We start from the raw sequence: 16,311 nt of genomic DNA, 5'->3' as shown, positions 1-16,311 counted from the left end.
CCGTAAAAGGTGGTAGACAGCGTCAAATGTCATCCTTGGTCAGCAAACAGGTTAGCAGTCTCCCTTTGACTCCCTTTGCAGTTGGGCCGACTGCTATGCTCACAGATTTCAGAATGGTGGGAGGTGGATTGTGTTGATGAGGAGTTGGCATCATTTTGCAATGACGCAAACTCCCTAGAGTGTAATATCACACTATTCAAACGCAAACAGGCACCGGTTGCCAGTGGCACTGGCCCTCAGACTCAATGCTAGCTGGCTGTCGGCTGGCCCTTCTTCCCCTGCTCCTGCAGCATATGTTGCTGGTGAATTCTTGGCTGCCATACCTCCCCCTTTGTTTTATTATCTGAGTAAGTATCCTGTTTTGGAAGTTACTATGGAGACCGGGGGAAAACAGAGACATTTCTCAGCTATTGTTCATCTCTCTTGCCTCCCTCCTGGTTAGTCAGGGGCCTTGGGTTGCCATTTACTGCAGCCATACTCTACACAGAGGAGAGGAACTCACCCTCTGACCCTCTCACACACATAAACACACACATGCACATTCTTTCACGCTCTCCCTCTTTAAAACAGTTTTCTGGCGTGTATTCATATGCGGCAGGCCATGGTAGGAGTATGTAAACACAATTGGGTAAGGAAGAGGACGTTCCTCATCTTAACAGTCTGTATAGGTTAAGGAGTTCTATAGCTCATGGTGTTGGGATTCGTCTGCTGAACCAGACCCCTCATGCTGTTTCCTAGGAGACTAGCAACTCTGCTCTGAAAAATCCACTCACAATCATAGCCTACTCTGTCTGTGCCCTATTGAATATCCCTACAAGTGAAGATCACGCTCAGAGATGTTTCTAAATATGGGTCTTCAAAGGTCCAGTGCAGATAAAAATGAGATTTCTTTGAAAAGACTGCCTGTTTTGGTGGGATGGAGTCTTGGCCTGCCTGGTGACATCACCAGGTGGTAAATTAGTTAATACACCAATAAGAAAGAGAGTTCCAAACCTCTCTGCCAATAACAGCTAGTTTTCAGTTTTCTCCTCCCCACTCAGTCAGTTCTACCAAAATTCTTGTTTGAGAAATTGCTCTTTGCTAACAAGCTATTTATTTTTTATTTTTGTGTAGGCCTATGCTTTGTTCCAACTTATACCTGAAGCATTGTGGATGCATTATACCTGACCATGATAAGGGGATATCAGACGTCTAGTAAGGAACAGCTCAATATGTCCAGAATTGGGGGAAAGGTGCTCTAGAGCTCAATATAAACACATCCTGAATGAGTTGATGAGGAGTAGGGCTCTGCATGGTGGATTTATAGATTTTACAGGTTTCAGTGTGTTTTGTATCTCACCACAGTATGGAAATTAGAAACTGGGAGTTTGGCCTTAATTGATAAACCTTGACAAGACACTTATTGTATTAGGCAAATGTGCTGTGACGTCCCAAGGCTGGAATATAAGCCTCCCTTGCTAGTGCAGTTGAGGGAGGACTCAACATAACCAACCAACAAAGAGTGCTCTGTCAGTCCTGGGAGAGCAATCGGCTGGGAGACAACTAACCGGTGAGTGTCCGTCTCGCTCTTACACAAACACACACAGGACAGATCAAAACTATATTCAACACCTCACTGTAGTGACTGTAAGGAGCCAGGCCTAACCCTGGCTGCCTCTCCAGTCAGACTGGTCTCATAGACTAGACGTAACATAGTAAATGTAAATCCGGGACACTCAAATTAGTATGATATGTTACGTTTGGTATGGTTACATGAGACAGGTTACTTAAGGGAAAAATTAAAGTAGGGTCATTGGTTGGGGTTGATGGGTGGGTGTATATCGTGAATGTCTAGATACCCAAAGGTTGCATGTTCGAATCTAATCACGAACAACTTTAGCAACTTTGCAACTACTTGCAACTACTTAGCATGTTAGCTAACCTTAACCCTTGAACCTAACTCCTAACCCCTAGCCTAGCTAACATTAGCCACCTAGCTAARGTTAGCCACAACAAATTGGAAATAGTAACACATGAATTTTATTTGCATATTGTACAAATTSCAATTTGTAACATATCATACGAAATGGATGATGGACATACACAAATGAATACATACCATACGAAACGTAACATATCATACTAATTAGAGTGTTTGTGATTTAAATGTACTATGCTACCCCTGAGTCCAGCTTGCACCAGTCAGCTTACCAGAGTGCTGGGAATGGGTAGCCTACTGTAAACTGCCTTTATTCAGGATGCTACTGTAAGACTAGAATAACTWTTTTTGCATGTGCTTCCTGGCTTGTTGTTGGTTTGACTTCCCTTTATTCAGGGTGTATTGGAGCAGCAGAACACAAGGCGATCAAGTGATCTGCCTTGGGCGCTACGGCTGAAGGGTGCAGGACAATGGGGTAGTTGTAGCCAGCGATGGGCTGCATTGAGGCAGGGGTCCTCCTCATGGTGCTGATGGGGCCTGCAGGACTCTCAGGGGTCTGAGCTGAGGGTATTTTTAGGGTGAGCCTTTGTAGTAATCAGTGTTCACATGACTGGAGTGTGATGTAAGGAATGTTTTTTTTCACACAGGAATTATTTTATACAGTCTACAGGAGTTCAGTTTAGCTGTGACTCCATAGTGAGTTTGATGTACAGTGCCAATGCTATAGAAACTATCAAGTCTGAAACCTTCTCTCTCTCTAGAGGACAAATGATGGTAGGCTACACTTATCTTCATTTCAGCTACAATACTCTAACACTGGACTTAGAGCTGAGTGATATATATAATGTATATACCATGTAATGTAAACATGTATTTCAACATTTTAATATATTGTTCTGTAATTTTCATTTCAAATTGCATGCATACACGCACAGAGAATTCAATGTTTTTTCAACATGTTTGTATTTCGACACAGCGAGTGAATGTTAGATAAGATGTTCTCACCCAGTCATGTCTCTGTCTGTCTGGTAAATGTTCAGCAGTCATACGATAAGGAAGCAGCAGCCACAGCAGTGATAGACAGGGAGAGAAGAGAAAGGGGGCATTGACAGGAAACAGACTCTTGTTCTAGAGCTCTGTCCATTGTGCTTCATTATTTTCTCTGCTTACCCCTGCAGTTCAGTGTGAGAAAATGAGCTCTGTAACATGGTGGACAAACTGACATACTCTAGCAACAGGAGTGGAGGCCTAGATCACTTATGGGTAGCAATGGTAGCTATTGGACGTACTCATGTGCAAACAACTAAAAACATTAGCTAAACACACAAGAAACAAACACCAGATATACTTTTTAAGATTGATAATACCCRTACAACAGCCTGTTAAAGAGCAATGGATGGAATACTGGAATAACAAAGAGAAAAGCAAAATGTATAAGCAGTAAGTTATTGTATGAAAATCCTGCTTTAAAATATGTGAAATACAGTATTGGATTTCCGACGTTCATTTATAGAATAGGTCAACTACTGTTAGTGAGAGCAAATATCCGGTGATTGGTTGAATTGCAATAATCGAACAAAAATAACTTAATCCAATCTTGGGAAAGACATTTTGTTCAGAAAAGGCAGACAATAGTCTCTAGCAACTTTATCAAAAACGTCATAAACTCCCAAAGAGAGAGAGGGATTATTTTCATTGTGGCTTTAGATATCGAATGGCCTTATGTGCCTMGGCTTCATCTGCAGTCGAATCAGGTTTCCCTCTGACCATCTAAGAGCCTGGAATCAAAGGGCTATATCCTGCATTCTGTTCACCCTACTATTAAATATTATTTCAGGATTATCTAATCACTTTGTTAGGCTGCTGTTTCATTCACTAATGCCCTACCTCCACTTTTACATACATCAGAATTTGACAATCCTGGCTAAGGTCCTACGTGCTGACTGCTGACATGATCATCCTCAGAGGGAAAATGAGGGAGGTTTCAGTTAAATCTTGTGACTCCAATGTATTTTTCTTAAGTTGACCCAATACGGGTTAACATTGCAAGAACATGAACAATCTAGAGTGATTGTGGTCATAAGACACTTAGCCAGAGCAGACCATGTAAATTACTTCTGTTTAGTGTGACTTTCTGCTCTCCTTTAGCTCACATAATGTCATAGTGGTATATAATGTCTGCACTGTGTCTACACATAGTCAGATTTGAGKTATTTCACAGTAAATGAATCTGGCTTTGTGCCTGATATCTAATTACACTGCTCATTTTCCTGTCTCTACCTCATGTTTCCAGCTGATGTTTCCACCTCTGCCTGTTCTCAGTGGGACATGTATTTATTCATACACTCCGCTGTGAAATAAAGTGGTTGTGGGAGAGACAGGGAGAGCAGGGCACAGTGGGAGAGCAGGGCACAGTGTCTACAGTTAGATAAACGGTGGTGGACTGGCATGCCAAAGCCAGTTGTAGACTGCTACATAAGAGTGAGGATGGTAATGGCTTGTCTTTCTCCACAGACTAGCATGGGGCAGAATCAAGATAAGGTGGAGGGAGATAKACAGGCCAGCGGTGGAGAAGCGGAGGAGAGGGGGCCCTGCATCGACCTGGGGGATGCAAGTGGGGACACAGGCGGTGCCATGGAGGGAGGAACCCCCCGTGAGGAGGCCGGTAACGCCGGGGAGGATCCAGGGAAAGCAGCCGCTGAGAATCTGGATGAAGGCCCAGGCAGGGAGCCAATAACACCTTCGGCAGAGAAAAACCTTAGCACTCAGAAAAGGGTGAGTCCTTCCACGGAGGGGGAGATGAGAGAGGAAGGGGCTGGAGGAGAGGAGGGAGGCAGGACTGTTCTACTGACTCCACAGGATCCGGACAATAGCCAGAGCCCAGAGAGTCACACACAGAGTAAGGAGAAGGCCAGAATACCCAGACAATCCACCCAAAACGTGAGGGATAAGGAGAAGAAGGAGGGTAAAACTGCCAAGATGTATCGTCGAGATGAGAGAACAGCGCCACATCAGAAAAACCAGGAAGAAAACCTCTGCTCTGCTTTAGGGGAAGTTACTGGGCAGATGTATAATACAGCTGTGGAGAAAACTGATGCCACAGTTTCAATGGGTGAGGCCACCATGGAATACAAGAAGGAGGGTTCTGTAGAAGTTGGCAAGGGTGGGACTAATACGGGAACTACTGATAACGTCGAACAAGAGGGAGGAAGAAAGAAGTTGCCTGTTCAGAAAGACCAGGAAATGAAAAATGGAACCTCCGAGGCAGTTGAGGATGAAGACACCAAGTGCACTGATGGAGCTGTAGGCGGTTTGAGAGAACTGACGGGTCCCTATAAGACTAAACATCAATCATCATTGAAAAAGACCAAAGGGAAAAAGTGTCTGTCAGTTGTGGGTGGGACCTTGAACCATGACCATCCAACAGTGGGAAAGGTAAAGCCACATGACGATGAAAACAAGGGTGACATTGAGAAAGAGAATAAAGCGTCAGAGGCAGCAAGATGTGACATCTCATTCCAGTCTGGCCGGAATGATAATCACAAACAAAGTGAGCTGGACAGGGCAGGATCCCCTACAATTGACCCTCCCAATCAAGGGGACAAAGAAGACTTGCCCATGGTGCCTGTAGTAGGGCCAAGCTCTATTTTGGAGAAGCTACTGAAAAGAAACAAAAATGAGGCGTCTCCAGATCTCTCCAAAGTTAGAAAGGTGGTCTCTGTYTCAAGGGACCAGTCTGACGACCATGACCAGCTGAAAACATCTGAGACAAAGCCTTATCCACAGGGTGTTGAGACAGGGGCCATATCAACACCAATATCAGCAGTGAAGGAAACAAAACCAAAACCTGCCGTMAAGGAAACAACACCAAAACATGTCGTAATGAAAACAACACCAAAATCCTCCGCTGATGTTGCAAAGACAGCTCCATTAGATAAGAATATCCCTGAATTACAGTGCGATGTTGAGGAAGAAACCATGTTGTCATCATCCTCTGTATGTGCAACAGAGAGACCCCCTGGAGCAGAAGTTAACACCAAGCCCTGCCATGAGGAGGATCATCCACAAAGTCTGACAAAGAGTGAGCAGGCAGGGAAAACTGCTCAGGACTCCACAGATATAATCTGTCTACCAGCTTCACTTCTAGAGACTGAATCTGTCACTGAACGAGAAGTGGGGACATCCACACCAATGGATGAGGCTGACTGTAAAGGTTCAGAGCAGGACTCAGCAACAACAGTTTCCTCGCCCCAAAACGAGGAGAAGACGATGGAAAATACACGCCCAACTGAAACGCAGTCACCAGAGAGCTCACAGAGTCCACCTGTTGAGGGCASGCCCTCCTCTAGGAGTGATGTCATCGCAGAAAAACCTGCATCTTCCTCAGTGTCTGAGGTCATCACTGAGTCTACGGAGTCTACATCCTGCAACAAAGAGGATGATCAAACCACAGAGCCCCTGCCTTTGCACAAAATGGATGAATCACCCAGCACTATCCCTGTCACTGAGATTCCTCCATCACAAACAGAAAATATCACTGCGGGGAAGACAACACCTAGCCTATGCACCTCAGAGGCCTTGCATGATGATTCTATGGAGGAGGCTAAGACCAATAAGGACCCTCGTCAAATAACAGACATCCCAGTTGTAGTGATAGAGGCTACCCCGGCCTCAGTAGGAACTGGGATGGCTCTATCAGAAGAAAGCCAAGGGAGTATGGATGAGACGCTTCAGTCTCAAAATGAGACTTTAAAAACAGAGCCTGTGTCACAGCAAGTCACAGAGCGCACKACTGCAGTACATTATGATGAAAAGTCTACCCAGGACAACGACGAAACTGCCTCAGAGTGTGACAAACACCAGGATACTCCTAAATCGAGGCCTGTTTCTGAACTCATAAAGGAGAACATTCTACTACAAGAAAAGCTGAAGCATCCAGATTTGACAAAGCCATTGGCAGCAAAGCCTGATTGGGTTTCGGAGCAAGCCCAGTCTGTGAAGGTGGCTCAAATGTTGGCGGCTTTTGACTTCCCCAAGAAGTCCCCAGAGAAGGCACTGGAGAGGAAACCATCTGTGAGAAAAGGTAGGAGCTTTACAAGTTATCATCTGAAATGTGCATTATGTGACAGCCTATTGTAAGTGGGGATGAAGAAAGATATTATGGAACCATGTGGATGAATGAGAAATGTACCGTGGTGGAAAAGGTACCCAATTGTCATACTTGAGTAAAAGTAAAGATACCTTTTTAAAAGAAAATGACTCAAGTAAAGGTGAAAGTCAGCCAGTAAAATACTACTGAAAGTATTTGGTTTTAAATATACTTCAGTATCAAAAATAAAAGTACAAATCACTTCACATTCCTTATATTATGTAAACCAGATAGCACAATTTTCTTGTTATTTTAATTTACGGATAAGCAGGAGCACACCAACAATTTACAAACAAAGCATTTGTGTTTAGTGAGTACGCCAGATCAGAGGCAGTAGGGATGCCCATGGATGTTCTCTTGATAAGTATGTGAATTGGACCATTTTCCTGTCCTGCTAAGCATTGAAAATGTAATATGTACTTTTGGATGTCAGGGAGTAAAAAGTACATTATTTTCTTAAGGAATGTAGTTAAGTAAAAAGGTGCCAAAAATATAAATAGTAAAGTACAGATATCCCCAAAAAGTAGTACTTTTAAAGTATTTTTACTMAAGWACTTTACACCACTATATATTTGAATGATTTCTATGCTGAAAGTATTTGGTAACCACAGGCTTTTCTGATCCGTAAGTCCAATATATACAGTACCAGTCAAAAGTTTGGAAACACCTATTCATTCAAGGGTTTAAAAAAAATATATAGATATATTTTCTACATTGTAGAATAATAGTGAAGACATCAAAGTTATGAAATAACACATGGAATCATCTACTAACCAAAAAATAGTTGCACAAATCAAAATATATTTTAAAGTAGCCACCCTTTGCCTTGACAGCTTTGCACACAGCTTGGCATTCTCTCAACCAGCTTCATGAGGAATGCTTTTCCAACAGTCTTGAAGGAGTTCCCATATACAGTTGAAGTCGGAAGTTTACATACACCATAGCCAAATACATTTAAACTCAGTTTTTCACAGTTCCTGACATTTAATCCTAGTAAGAATTCCCTGTCATAGTTAAGTTGGGAATCACCACTTTATTTTAAGAATGCAAAATGTCAGAATAATAGTAGAGAGAATGATTTAATTCAACTTTTATTTCTTTCATCACATTCCCAGTGGGTCAGAAGTTTACATACACTCAATTAGTATTTGGTAGCATTGCCTTTTTAAATTGTTTAACTTGGGTCAAACGTTTCAGGTAGCCTTCCACAAGCTTCCCACAATAATGGMTGAATTTTGATCCATTCCTCCTGACAGAGCTGGTGTAACTGAYMCAGGTTTCTAAGCCTCCTTGCTCGCACACGCTTTTTCAGTTCTGCCTACAAATTTGATATAGGGTTGAGGTCAGGGCTTTGTGATGGCCACTCCAATACCTTGACTTTGTTGTCCTAAAGCCATTTTGCCACAACTTTGGAAGTATGCTTGTGGTCATTGTCCATTTGGAAGACCCATTTGTGACCAAGCTTTAACTTCCTGACTGATGTCTTGAGATGTTGCTTCAATATATCCACATAATTTTCTTTCCTCATGATGCCATCTATTTTATGAAGTGCACCAGTCCCTCCTGCAGCAAAGCACTCCCACAACATGATGCTGTCACCCTCGTGCTTCACGGTTGGGATGGTGTTCTTCGGCTTGCAAGCCTCCCCCTTTTTCCTCCAAACATAACCGATTGGTCATTATGGCCAAACAGTTCTATTTTCGTTTCATCAGACCAGAGGACATTTCTCCAAAAAGTACAATCTTTGTCCCATGTGCAGTTGCAAACCGTAGTCTGCTTTTTTGTGGCGGTTTTGGAGCAGTGGCTTCTTCCTTGCTGAGCGGCCTTTCAGTTTGTCGATATAGGACACGCTTTACTGTGGATATAGATACTTTTGTACCTGTTTCCTCCAGCATCTTCACAAGCTCCTTTGCTGTTGTTCTGGGATTGATTTGCACTTTTCGCACCACAGTACGTTCATCTCTAGGAGACAGAACYRGTCTCCTTCCTGAGCGGTATGACGGCTGTGTGATCCCAAGGTGTTTATACTTGCGTACTATTGTTTGTACAGATGAACGTGGTACCTTCAGGCGTTTGGCAATTGCTCCCAAGGATGTCTTGGCTGATTTATTCTGATTTTCCCATGATGTCAAGCAAATAGGCACTGAGTTTGAAGGTAGGCCTTGAAATACATCCACAGGTACACAGGTACACACAATTGATTCAAATGATGTCAATTAGCCTATCAGAAGCTTCTAAAACCATTACATAATTTTCTAGAATTTTACAAGCTGTTTAAAGGCACAGTCAACTTAGTGTATGTAAACTTCTGACCCACTGGAATTGTGAGACAGTGAAATAATCTGTCTGTAAACAATTGTTGGAAAATTACTTGTGTCATGCACAAAGTAGATGTCCTAACCGACTTGCCAAAACTATATTTTGTTAACAAATTTGTGGATTGGTTAAAAAACGAGTTTTAAGGACTCCAACCTGTATATGTAAACTTCCAACTTCAACTGTATATGCTGAGCACTTATTGGCTGCTTTTCCTTCACTCTGCGGTCCAACTCATCCCAAACCATCTCAATTGATTGTGGAGGCCAGGTCATCTGATACAGCACTCCAGCACATTCCTTCTTGGTCAAATAGCCTTTACACAGCCTAGAGGAGTGTTTTCGGTCATTATCCTGTTGAAAAACAAATGATAGTCCCACTAAACGCAAACCAGATGGGATGGCGTATCGTTGTGGTAGCCATGCTGGTTAAGTGTGCCTTGAATTCAAGACAGTGGTTGGAACCGAAAATCTCAAATTTGGACTCATCGTTTTTCTTGGCCCAAGCAAGTCTCTTCTTCTTATTGGTGACCTTTTAGTAGTGGCTTCTTTGCAGCAATTCGCCCATCAAATCAAATGTTATTGGTCACTTACACATGGTTAGCAGATGTTATTGTGAGTGTAGCGAAGTGCTTCTAGTTCTGACAGTGCAGCAATATCTAACAWTTCCACAAGAACTACCTAATCCATACAAATCTAAGTAAATTAATGGAATAAGAATATATGGATGAGCAATGACAGAGCGGCATAGGCAAGATGCAATAGATGGTATGTGTATACATACATACATACATACATACATACGCAATGCTATGCAGCATTTCCTATGATGACTTTGTCAGCAAATTCTGTCAACTGGGAAACGAGCAGTGGGCGACGATCCACACTCTGAGGCAGTTTTTCGTCGTTCGTTCAATGGATTGAGGCTGCTGGGGGATCTAGTACTATTTACACAAGTGTCTATAAAGCAGGACTCAGTGTGACCTGAGCAAGTATTGTGCGCTCGTGTTTTGCACCTTTCGCTGGCACACAGGCTCTGTCCTTTAAAGTCTCATTTTTGAGAGCTGAAGTAGCGTGCTCATCCAATACGTCGCCGTTGTTTCGTTCGCTGACTCCCAGAGACCAAATCCCGAGGGAGAGCCAACGGATTGGACTACCACATACCACGCCCAGCAGTGGCAGCAACGCAGTGCAACCAAGAGAAGCTCACGGAGTTCCACCCTGTTTGAGGGCACGCGCCGGGCTCGCCTCTATAAATACACCTAGGAGTGGAGTCAGTACTCAGGATGCTCTGTTAATTTGGAACGAGGTGTCCTTATTGGGTCCTTAGCCTCCTCTAGAATCAAATCCAATAGCAACGGCCTCTCTGAAGGTGCTATAGGGTCTAGGTGTTGTCTTCCCCGCAGTGCATATTTTCTGTTTGTTGATTCGGAGGAATCTCAGTGACAAGGGCATATAGTGCATCATTCCATCGGGGCATTTCATGCCTTATAATGCTGGCGGCTTGCAGAAAACAATACAAAAAGAACAACATCCGTACACATTTTATGCGCAATAGCGGACCCCACTGCAGGGGTTCTATGCTTGTGGCTTTGAAATTGCATCCAGATCCCGCGTGTTGCCGCCCCTGCAAATCCTCCATTCTTCCTCAGCCCTTCCAGCCTGGTTCTGAGGTCCTACTTCACTATTCTGTTGAGTGTGTACTTGTTAGAACTACCGACGGAGTAGTACTAAGACTCCTTGCAACAGCTGACACTCAGACCCTCAAAGAGGGATAATCAACCCAAAGCACAGCTAGAGGCATACAATGTCATTGGTGTCTCATTCATAGACGAGTAGTGTATGAGAACATCCACTCCTAGATGAGGGCGTAGCCATCCCAAGCACAGCGTTGGCGCCTAACTCTTGTGAGCCTACCCTGTCAGCTCGTGCGAGCAGTCTCGCTTGGCTGAAATCACTGAAGAGCAGGATAATCAAGTATATGCGGACTGGGGTGGATAGGTATACTTATTACCAGACCTACGCTCTCATCTCCTTCGCAAGTTCGCGTTTCTAGAGGGGCGATTGAGCGGATTAGAAAGATCCTTCTGAGAGTTGGCGAGGGAGAGGTCCCTGGCTCTTATGAGGGAACTAATTAACGAGTGCAACGCCTCGTCGCCACCATCATAACAGCATGCAGTGAGATGCACTCCACGCCTGTAGGTTACTGACTGAGTGACTGCGACGCTGATGAAGATATTTCAGCCATCTCTACCCGGCCCATCAGAGTGAGAGCTAGGTAAGACGAAAGGGCAAATGCAGTCTAAGCATCCAGAGGTATGTATAGTAAAAGCCAGGTGCAAGGTCGAGTAGTTCTCTGGAGCAGAGTTTTAGACGTCCACTCGCTCTCTGGCCCTGCTACACTCTCTAAAATTTGAGAATTGTCAAAAGCAGCATGCCTTGTGGGTCACATGGGATGGGATCGCTAAGCCCACATGAGCCGCAACTAGAGCTGCAAAGTGGAGGCTTGAGTGTGTTTATGATTAACTATCTGCGTAAACAGCTAACGCGAGGGTGCATCAATCCTAGCTTGCGGCAAAACCTCGCCATCTCAACAGAGTGTGACGAAAAGCGAATCCGAAGGATTAGACACATCCTAACTATTGCGAGGCATTCCCTGCTTTCTTAACTCTATCAACATGCGAAAGAACCAAGTCTCGACACTAACACTGTAATTCAGAGAGATAAGCTGAAGCTAATTCCAGTATTTATGCACAATATAAGCATGGAGTTCTGGCAGGCAACCTAGTCTGCCAAGGCAATGGGGTTCGGAAGCAAGTCCCAGTTGTGAATGCAGTGCGGCGCGATATAGATATGTTGGCGGTGTGGCTGTTTTCTTTTATGATTAACGACATTGTTTTTTGGCTGCTCTGTCCAATTCCGCAAGTAATACCCCGGCAGGTTTTCAGAGAGAATGGTCTCACTGGTGAGTAATGCCTTACCACATCTTGCCGCTTGAGGATATAAAGAGTTATGTGTCAAAACGCTTCTTTTAACAAGTTATGTGACTCTGCGGGTATTCGATTCGGATCTGGCGTTAGTTGTTGTTCTGAAATGTGCATTATGTGACAGCCTATTGTAAGTGGGGATGAAGAAAATATTATGGAACCGTGTGGATGAATGAGAAATGTACCGTGGTGGAAAAAGGTACCCAATTGTCATACTTGAGTAAAAGTAAAGATACCTTTTTAAAAGAAAATGACTCAAGTAAAGGTGAAAGTCAGCCAGTAAAATACTACTGAAAGTATTTGGTTTTAAATATACTTCAGTATCAAAAATAAAAGTACAAAATCACTTCACAATCCTTATATTATGTAACCAGATAGCACAATTTCTTGTTATTTTAATTTACGGATAAGCAGGAGCACACACAACAATTTACAAACAAAGCATTTGTGTTTAGTGAGTACGCCAGATCAGAGGCAGTAGGGATGCCCATGGATGTTTCTTGATAAGTATGTGATTGGAACCATTTTCTGTCCTGCTAAGCATTGAAAAGTTAATATGTACTTTTGGATGTCAGGGAGTAAAAAGTACATTATTTTCTTAAGGAATGTAGTTAAGTAAAAAGGTGCCAAAAAATATAAATAGTAAAGAGTACAGATATCCCCAAAAGTAGTACTTTTAAAGTATTTTTTACTTAAGAACTTTACACCACTATATATTTGAATGATTTCTATGCTGAAAGTATTTGGTAACCACAGGCTTTTCTGATCCGTAAGTCCAATATATACAGTACCAGTCAAAAGTTTGGAAACACCTATTCATTCAAGGGTTTAAATAATATCTATACTACTAACTAAATAGTCACATGATCATCATACAAAATATCATCAATATATTTAAAGTAGCCACCCTTTGCCTTGAGCGCTTTGCACACAGCTTGGCATTCTCTCACAGCTTCATGAGGAATGCTTTTCCAAAGTCTTGAAGGAGTTCCCATATACAGTTGAAGTCGGAAGTTTACATACACATAGCCAAATACATTTAAACTCAGTTTTTCACAGTTCCTGAATTTAATCCTAGTAAATTCCCTGTCATAGTTAAGTTAATCACCACTTTTTTTAAGAATGCAAAATGTCAGAATAATAGTAGAGAGAATGATTTAATTCAACTTTTATTTTTTCATCACATTCCCAGTGGGTCAGAAGTTTACATACACTCAATTAGTATTTGGTAGCATTGCCTTTTTAAATTGTTTAACTTGGGTCAAACGTTTCAGGTAGCCTTCCACAAGCTTCCACAAATAATGGTTGAATTTTGATCCATTCCTCCTGACAGAGCTGGTGTAACTGAATCAGGTTTCTAAGCTCTTGCTCGCACAGCGCTTTTTCAGTTCTGCTCAAATTTGATATAGGGTTGAGGTCAGGGCTTTGTGATGGCCACTCCAATACCTTGACTTTTGTCCTAATCACATTTATGCTCACAAACATTTTGAATGGAACGTATGCTTGTGGGTCATTGTCCATTGGAAGACCATTTGTGACCAGAGCTTTAACTTCCTGACTGATGTCTGTGAGATTGTTGCTTCAATATATCCACATAATTTTTTTCTCTCATGATGCCATCTATTTTATGAAGTGCACAGTCCCTCCTGCAGCAAAGCACTCCACAACATGATGCTGTCACCTCTCGGTGCTTCAGCGTTGGGATGGTGTTCTTCGGTTTGCAAGCCTCCCCTTTTTTCCTCCAAACATAACGTGGTCATTATGGCCAAACAGTTCTATTTTCGTTTCATCAGACCAGAGGACATTTCTCCAAAAAGTACAATCTTTGTCCCATGTGCAGTTGCAAACCGTAGTCTGGCTTTTTTGTGGCGGTTTTGGAGCAGTGGCTTCTTCCTTGCTGAGCGGCCTTTCAGTTTGTCGATATAGGACACGCTTTACTGGGGATATAGATACTTTTGTACCTGTTTCCTCCAGCATCTTCAGGCTCCTTTGCTGTTGTTCTGGGATTGATTTGCACTTTTCGCACCACAGTACGTTCATCTCTAGGAGACAGAACACGTCTCCTTCCTGAGCGGTATGACGGCTGTGTGATCCCAAGGTGTTTATACTTGCGTACTATTGTTTGTACAGATGAACGTGGTACCTTCAGGCGTTTGGCAATTGCTCCAAGGATGTCTTGGCTGATTTATTCTGATTTTCCATGATGTCAAGCAAATAGGCTGAGTTTGAAGGTAGGCCTTGAAATACATCCACAGGTACACAGGTACAACACATTGATTCAAATGATGTCAATTAGCCTATCAGAAGTTCTAAAACCATTACATAATTTTCTAGAATTTTACAAGCTGTTTAAAGGCACAGTCACTTAGTGTATGTAAACTTCTGACCCACTGGAATTGTGAGACAGTGAAATATCTGTCTGTAAACAATTGTGGAAAATTACTTGTGTCATGCACAAAGTAGATGTCCTAACCGACTTGCCAAAACTATATTTTGTTAACAAATTTGTGGATTGGTTAAAAAACGAGTTTTAAGGACTCCAACCTGTATATGTAAACTTCCAACTTCAACTGTATATGCTGAGCACTTTTGGCTGCTTTCCTTCACTCTGCGGTCCAACTCATCCACCATCTCAATTGGGTTTAGGTTGGGTGATTGTGGAGGCCAGGTCATCTGATACAGCACTCCAGCACATTCCTTCTTGGTCAATAGCCTTTACACAGCCTAGAGGAGTGTTTTCGGTCATTATCCTGTTGAAAAACAAATGATAGTCCCACTAAACGCAAACCAGATGGGATGGCGTATCGTTGTGGTAGCCATGCTGGTTAAGTGTGCCTTGAATTCAAGACAGTGGTTGGAACCGAAATCTCAAATTTGGACTCATCGTTTCCTTGGCCCAAGCAGTCTCTTCTTCTTATTGGTGACCTTTTAGTAGTGGCTTCTTTCAGCAATTCGCCCATCAAACAAATGTTATTGGTCACTTACACATGGTTAGCAGATGTTATTGTGAGTGTAGCGAAGTCTTCTAGTTCTGACAGTGCAGCAATATCTAACAATTCCACAAGATACTTAATCCATACAAAATCTAAGTAAATATATGGAATAAGAATATATGGATGAGCAATGACAGAGCGGCATAGGCAAGATGCAATAGATGGTATGTGTATACATACATACATACATACATACATATGTAACAGTATAACTTTAACCGTCCCCTCGCCAGGGCGCGAACACGGGACGACTTCTGCACACATCAACGGTTGCCCACGAAGCATCGTTACCCATCACTCCACAAAAGCCGCGGCCCTTGCAGAGCAAGGTGCAACACTACTTCTAGGTTTCAGAGCAGTGACGTAACTGATTGAAACGCTACTAGCGCGTACCCGCTAACTAGCTAGCCATTTCACATCCGTTACACTCACCCCCTTTCAACCTCCTCCTTTTCCGCAGCAACCAGTGATCCGGGTCACGGCACCATGTAACAGTATAACTTTAAACCGTCTCCGCCCCGACAGGGCGCGAACCAGGGACCTTCTGCACACATCAACGGTCGCCACCGAAGCATCGTTACCCATCGCTCACCAAAGGCCACGGCCTTGCAGAGCAAGGTGCAACACTACTTCTAGGTTTCAGAGCAAGTGACGTAACTGATTGAAACGCTACTAGCGCGTACCGGCTAACTAGCTAGCCATTTCACATCCGTTACATACATACATACATACATACATACATACATACATACATACATACATACACATACATACATACACACATACATACATACATGCATACAGTGGGGAGAACAAGTATTTGATACACTGCCGATTTTGCAGGTTTTCCTACTTACAAAGCATGTAGAGGTCTGTAATTTTTATCATAGGTACACTTCAACTGTGAGAGACGGAATCTAACAAAAAATCCAAGAATCACATTGTATGA

At 42.9% G+C, this 16,311-nt stretch overlaps 1 protein-coding gene across 1 annotated transcript in view; it reads left to right on the top strand.

Annotated features, from left to right (window-relative positions):
• The first annotated feature begins 1,490 nt into the window (after positions 1-1,490).
• LOC111973672 (coronin-1C-A) overlaps positions 1,491-16,311 on the top strand; it is a 73,613-nt gene continuing 58,792 nt past the window's right edge. Inside the window, exons 1-2 of the mRNA XM_024001044.2 lie at positions 1,491-1,549; positions 4,433-7,001. Coding sequence (XP_023856812.1) covers positions 4,439-7,001 — 2,563 coding nt within the window. The 5' untranslated portion in view covers positions 1,491-1,549; positions 4,433-4,438. The remainder of the gene's footprint in view (positions 1,550-4,432; positions 7,002-16,311) is intronic.

Source organism: Salvelinus sp. IW2-2015, linkage group LG15 (genome assembly GCF_002910315.2).
Source record: "Salvelinus sp. IW2-2015 linkage group LG15, ASM291031v2, whole genome shotgun sequence".
Classification (NCBI taxonomy): domain Eukaryota; kingdom Metazoa; phylum Chordata; class Actinopteri; order Salmoniformes; family Salmonidae; genus Salvelinus; species Salvelinus sp. IW2-2015.
The sequence above is the reverse complement of the archived record's forward strand: the minus strand, read 5'-3'. Positions and strand labels throughout refer to the sequence as shown.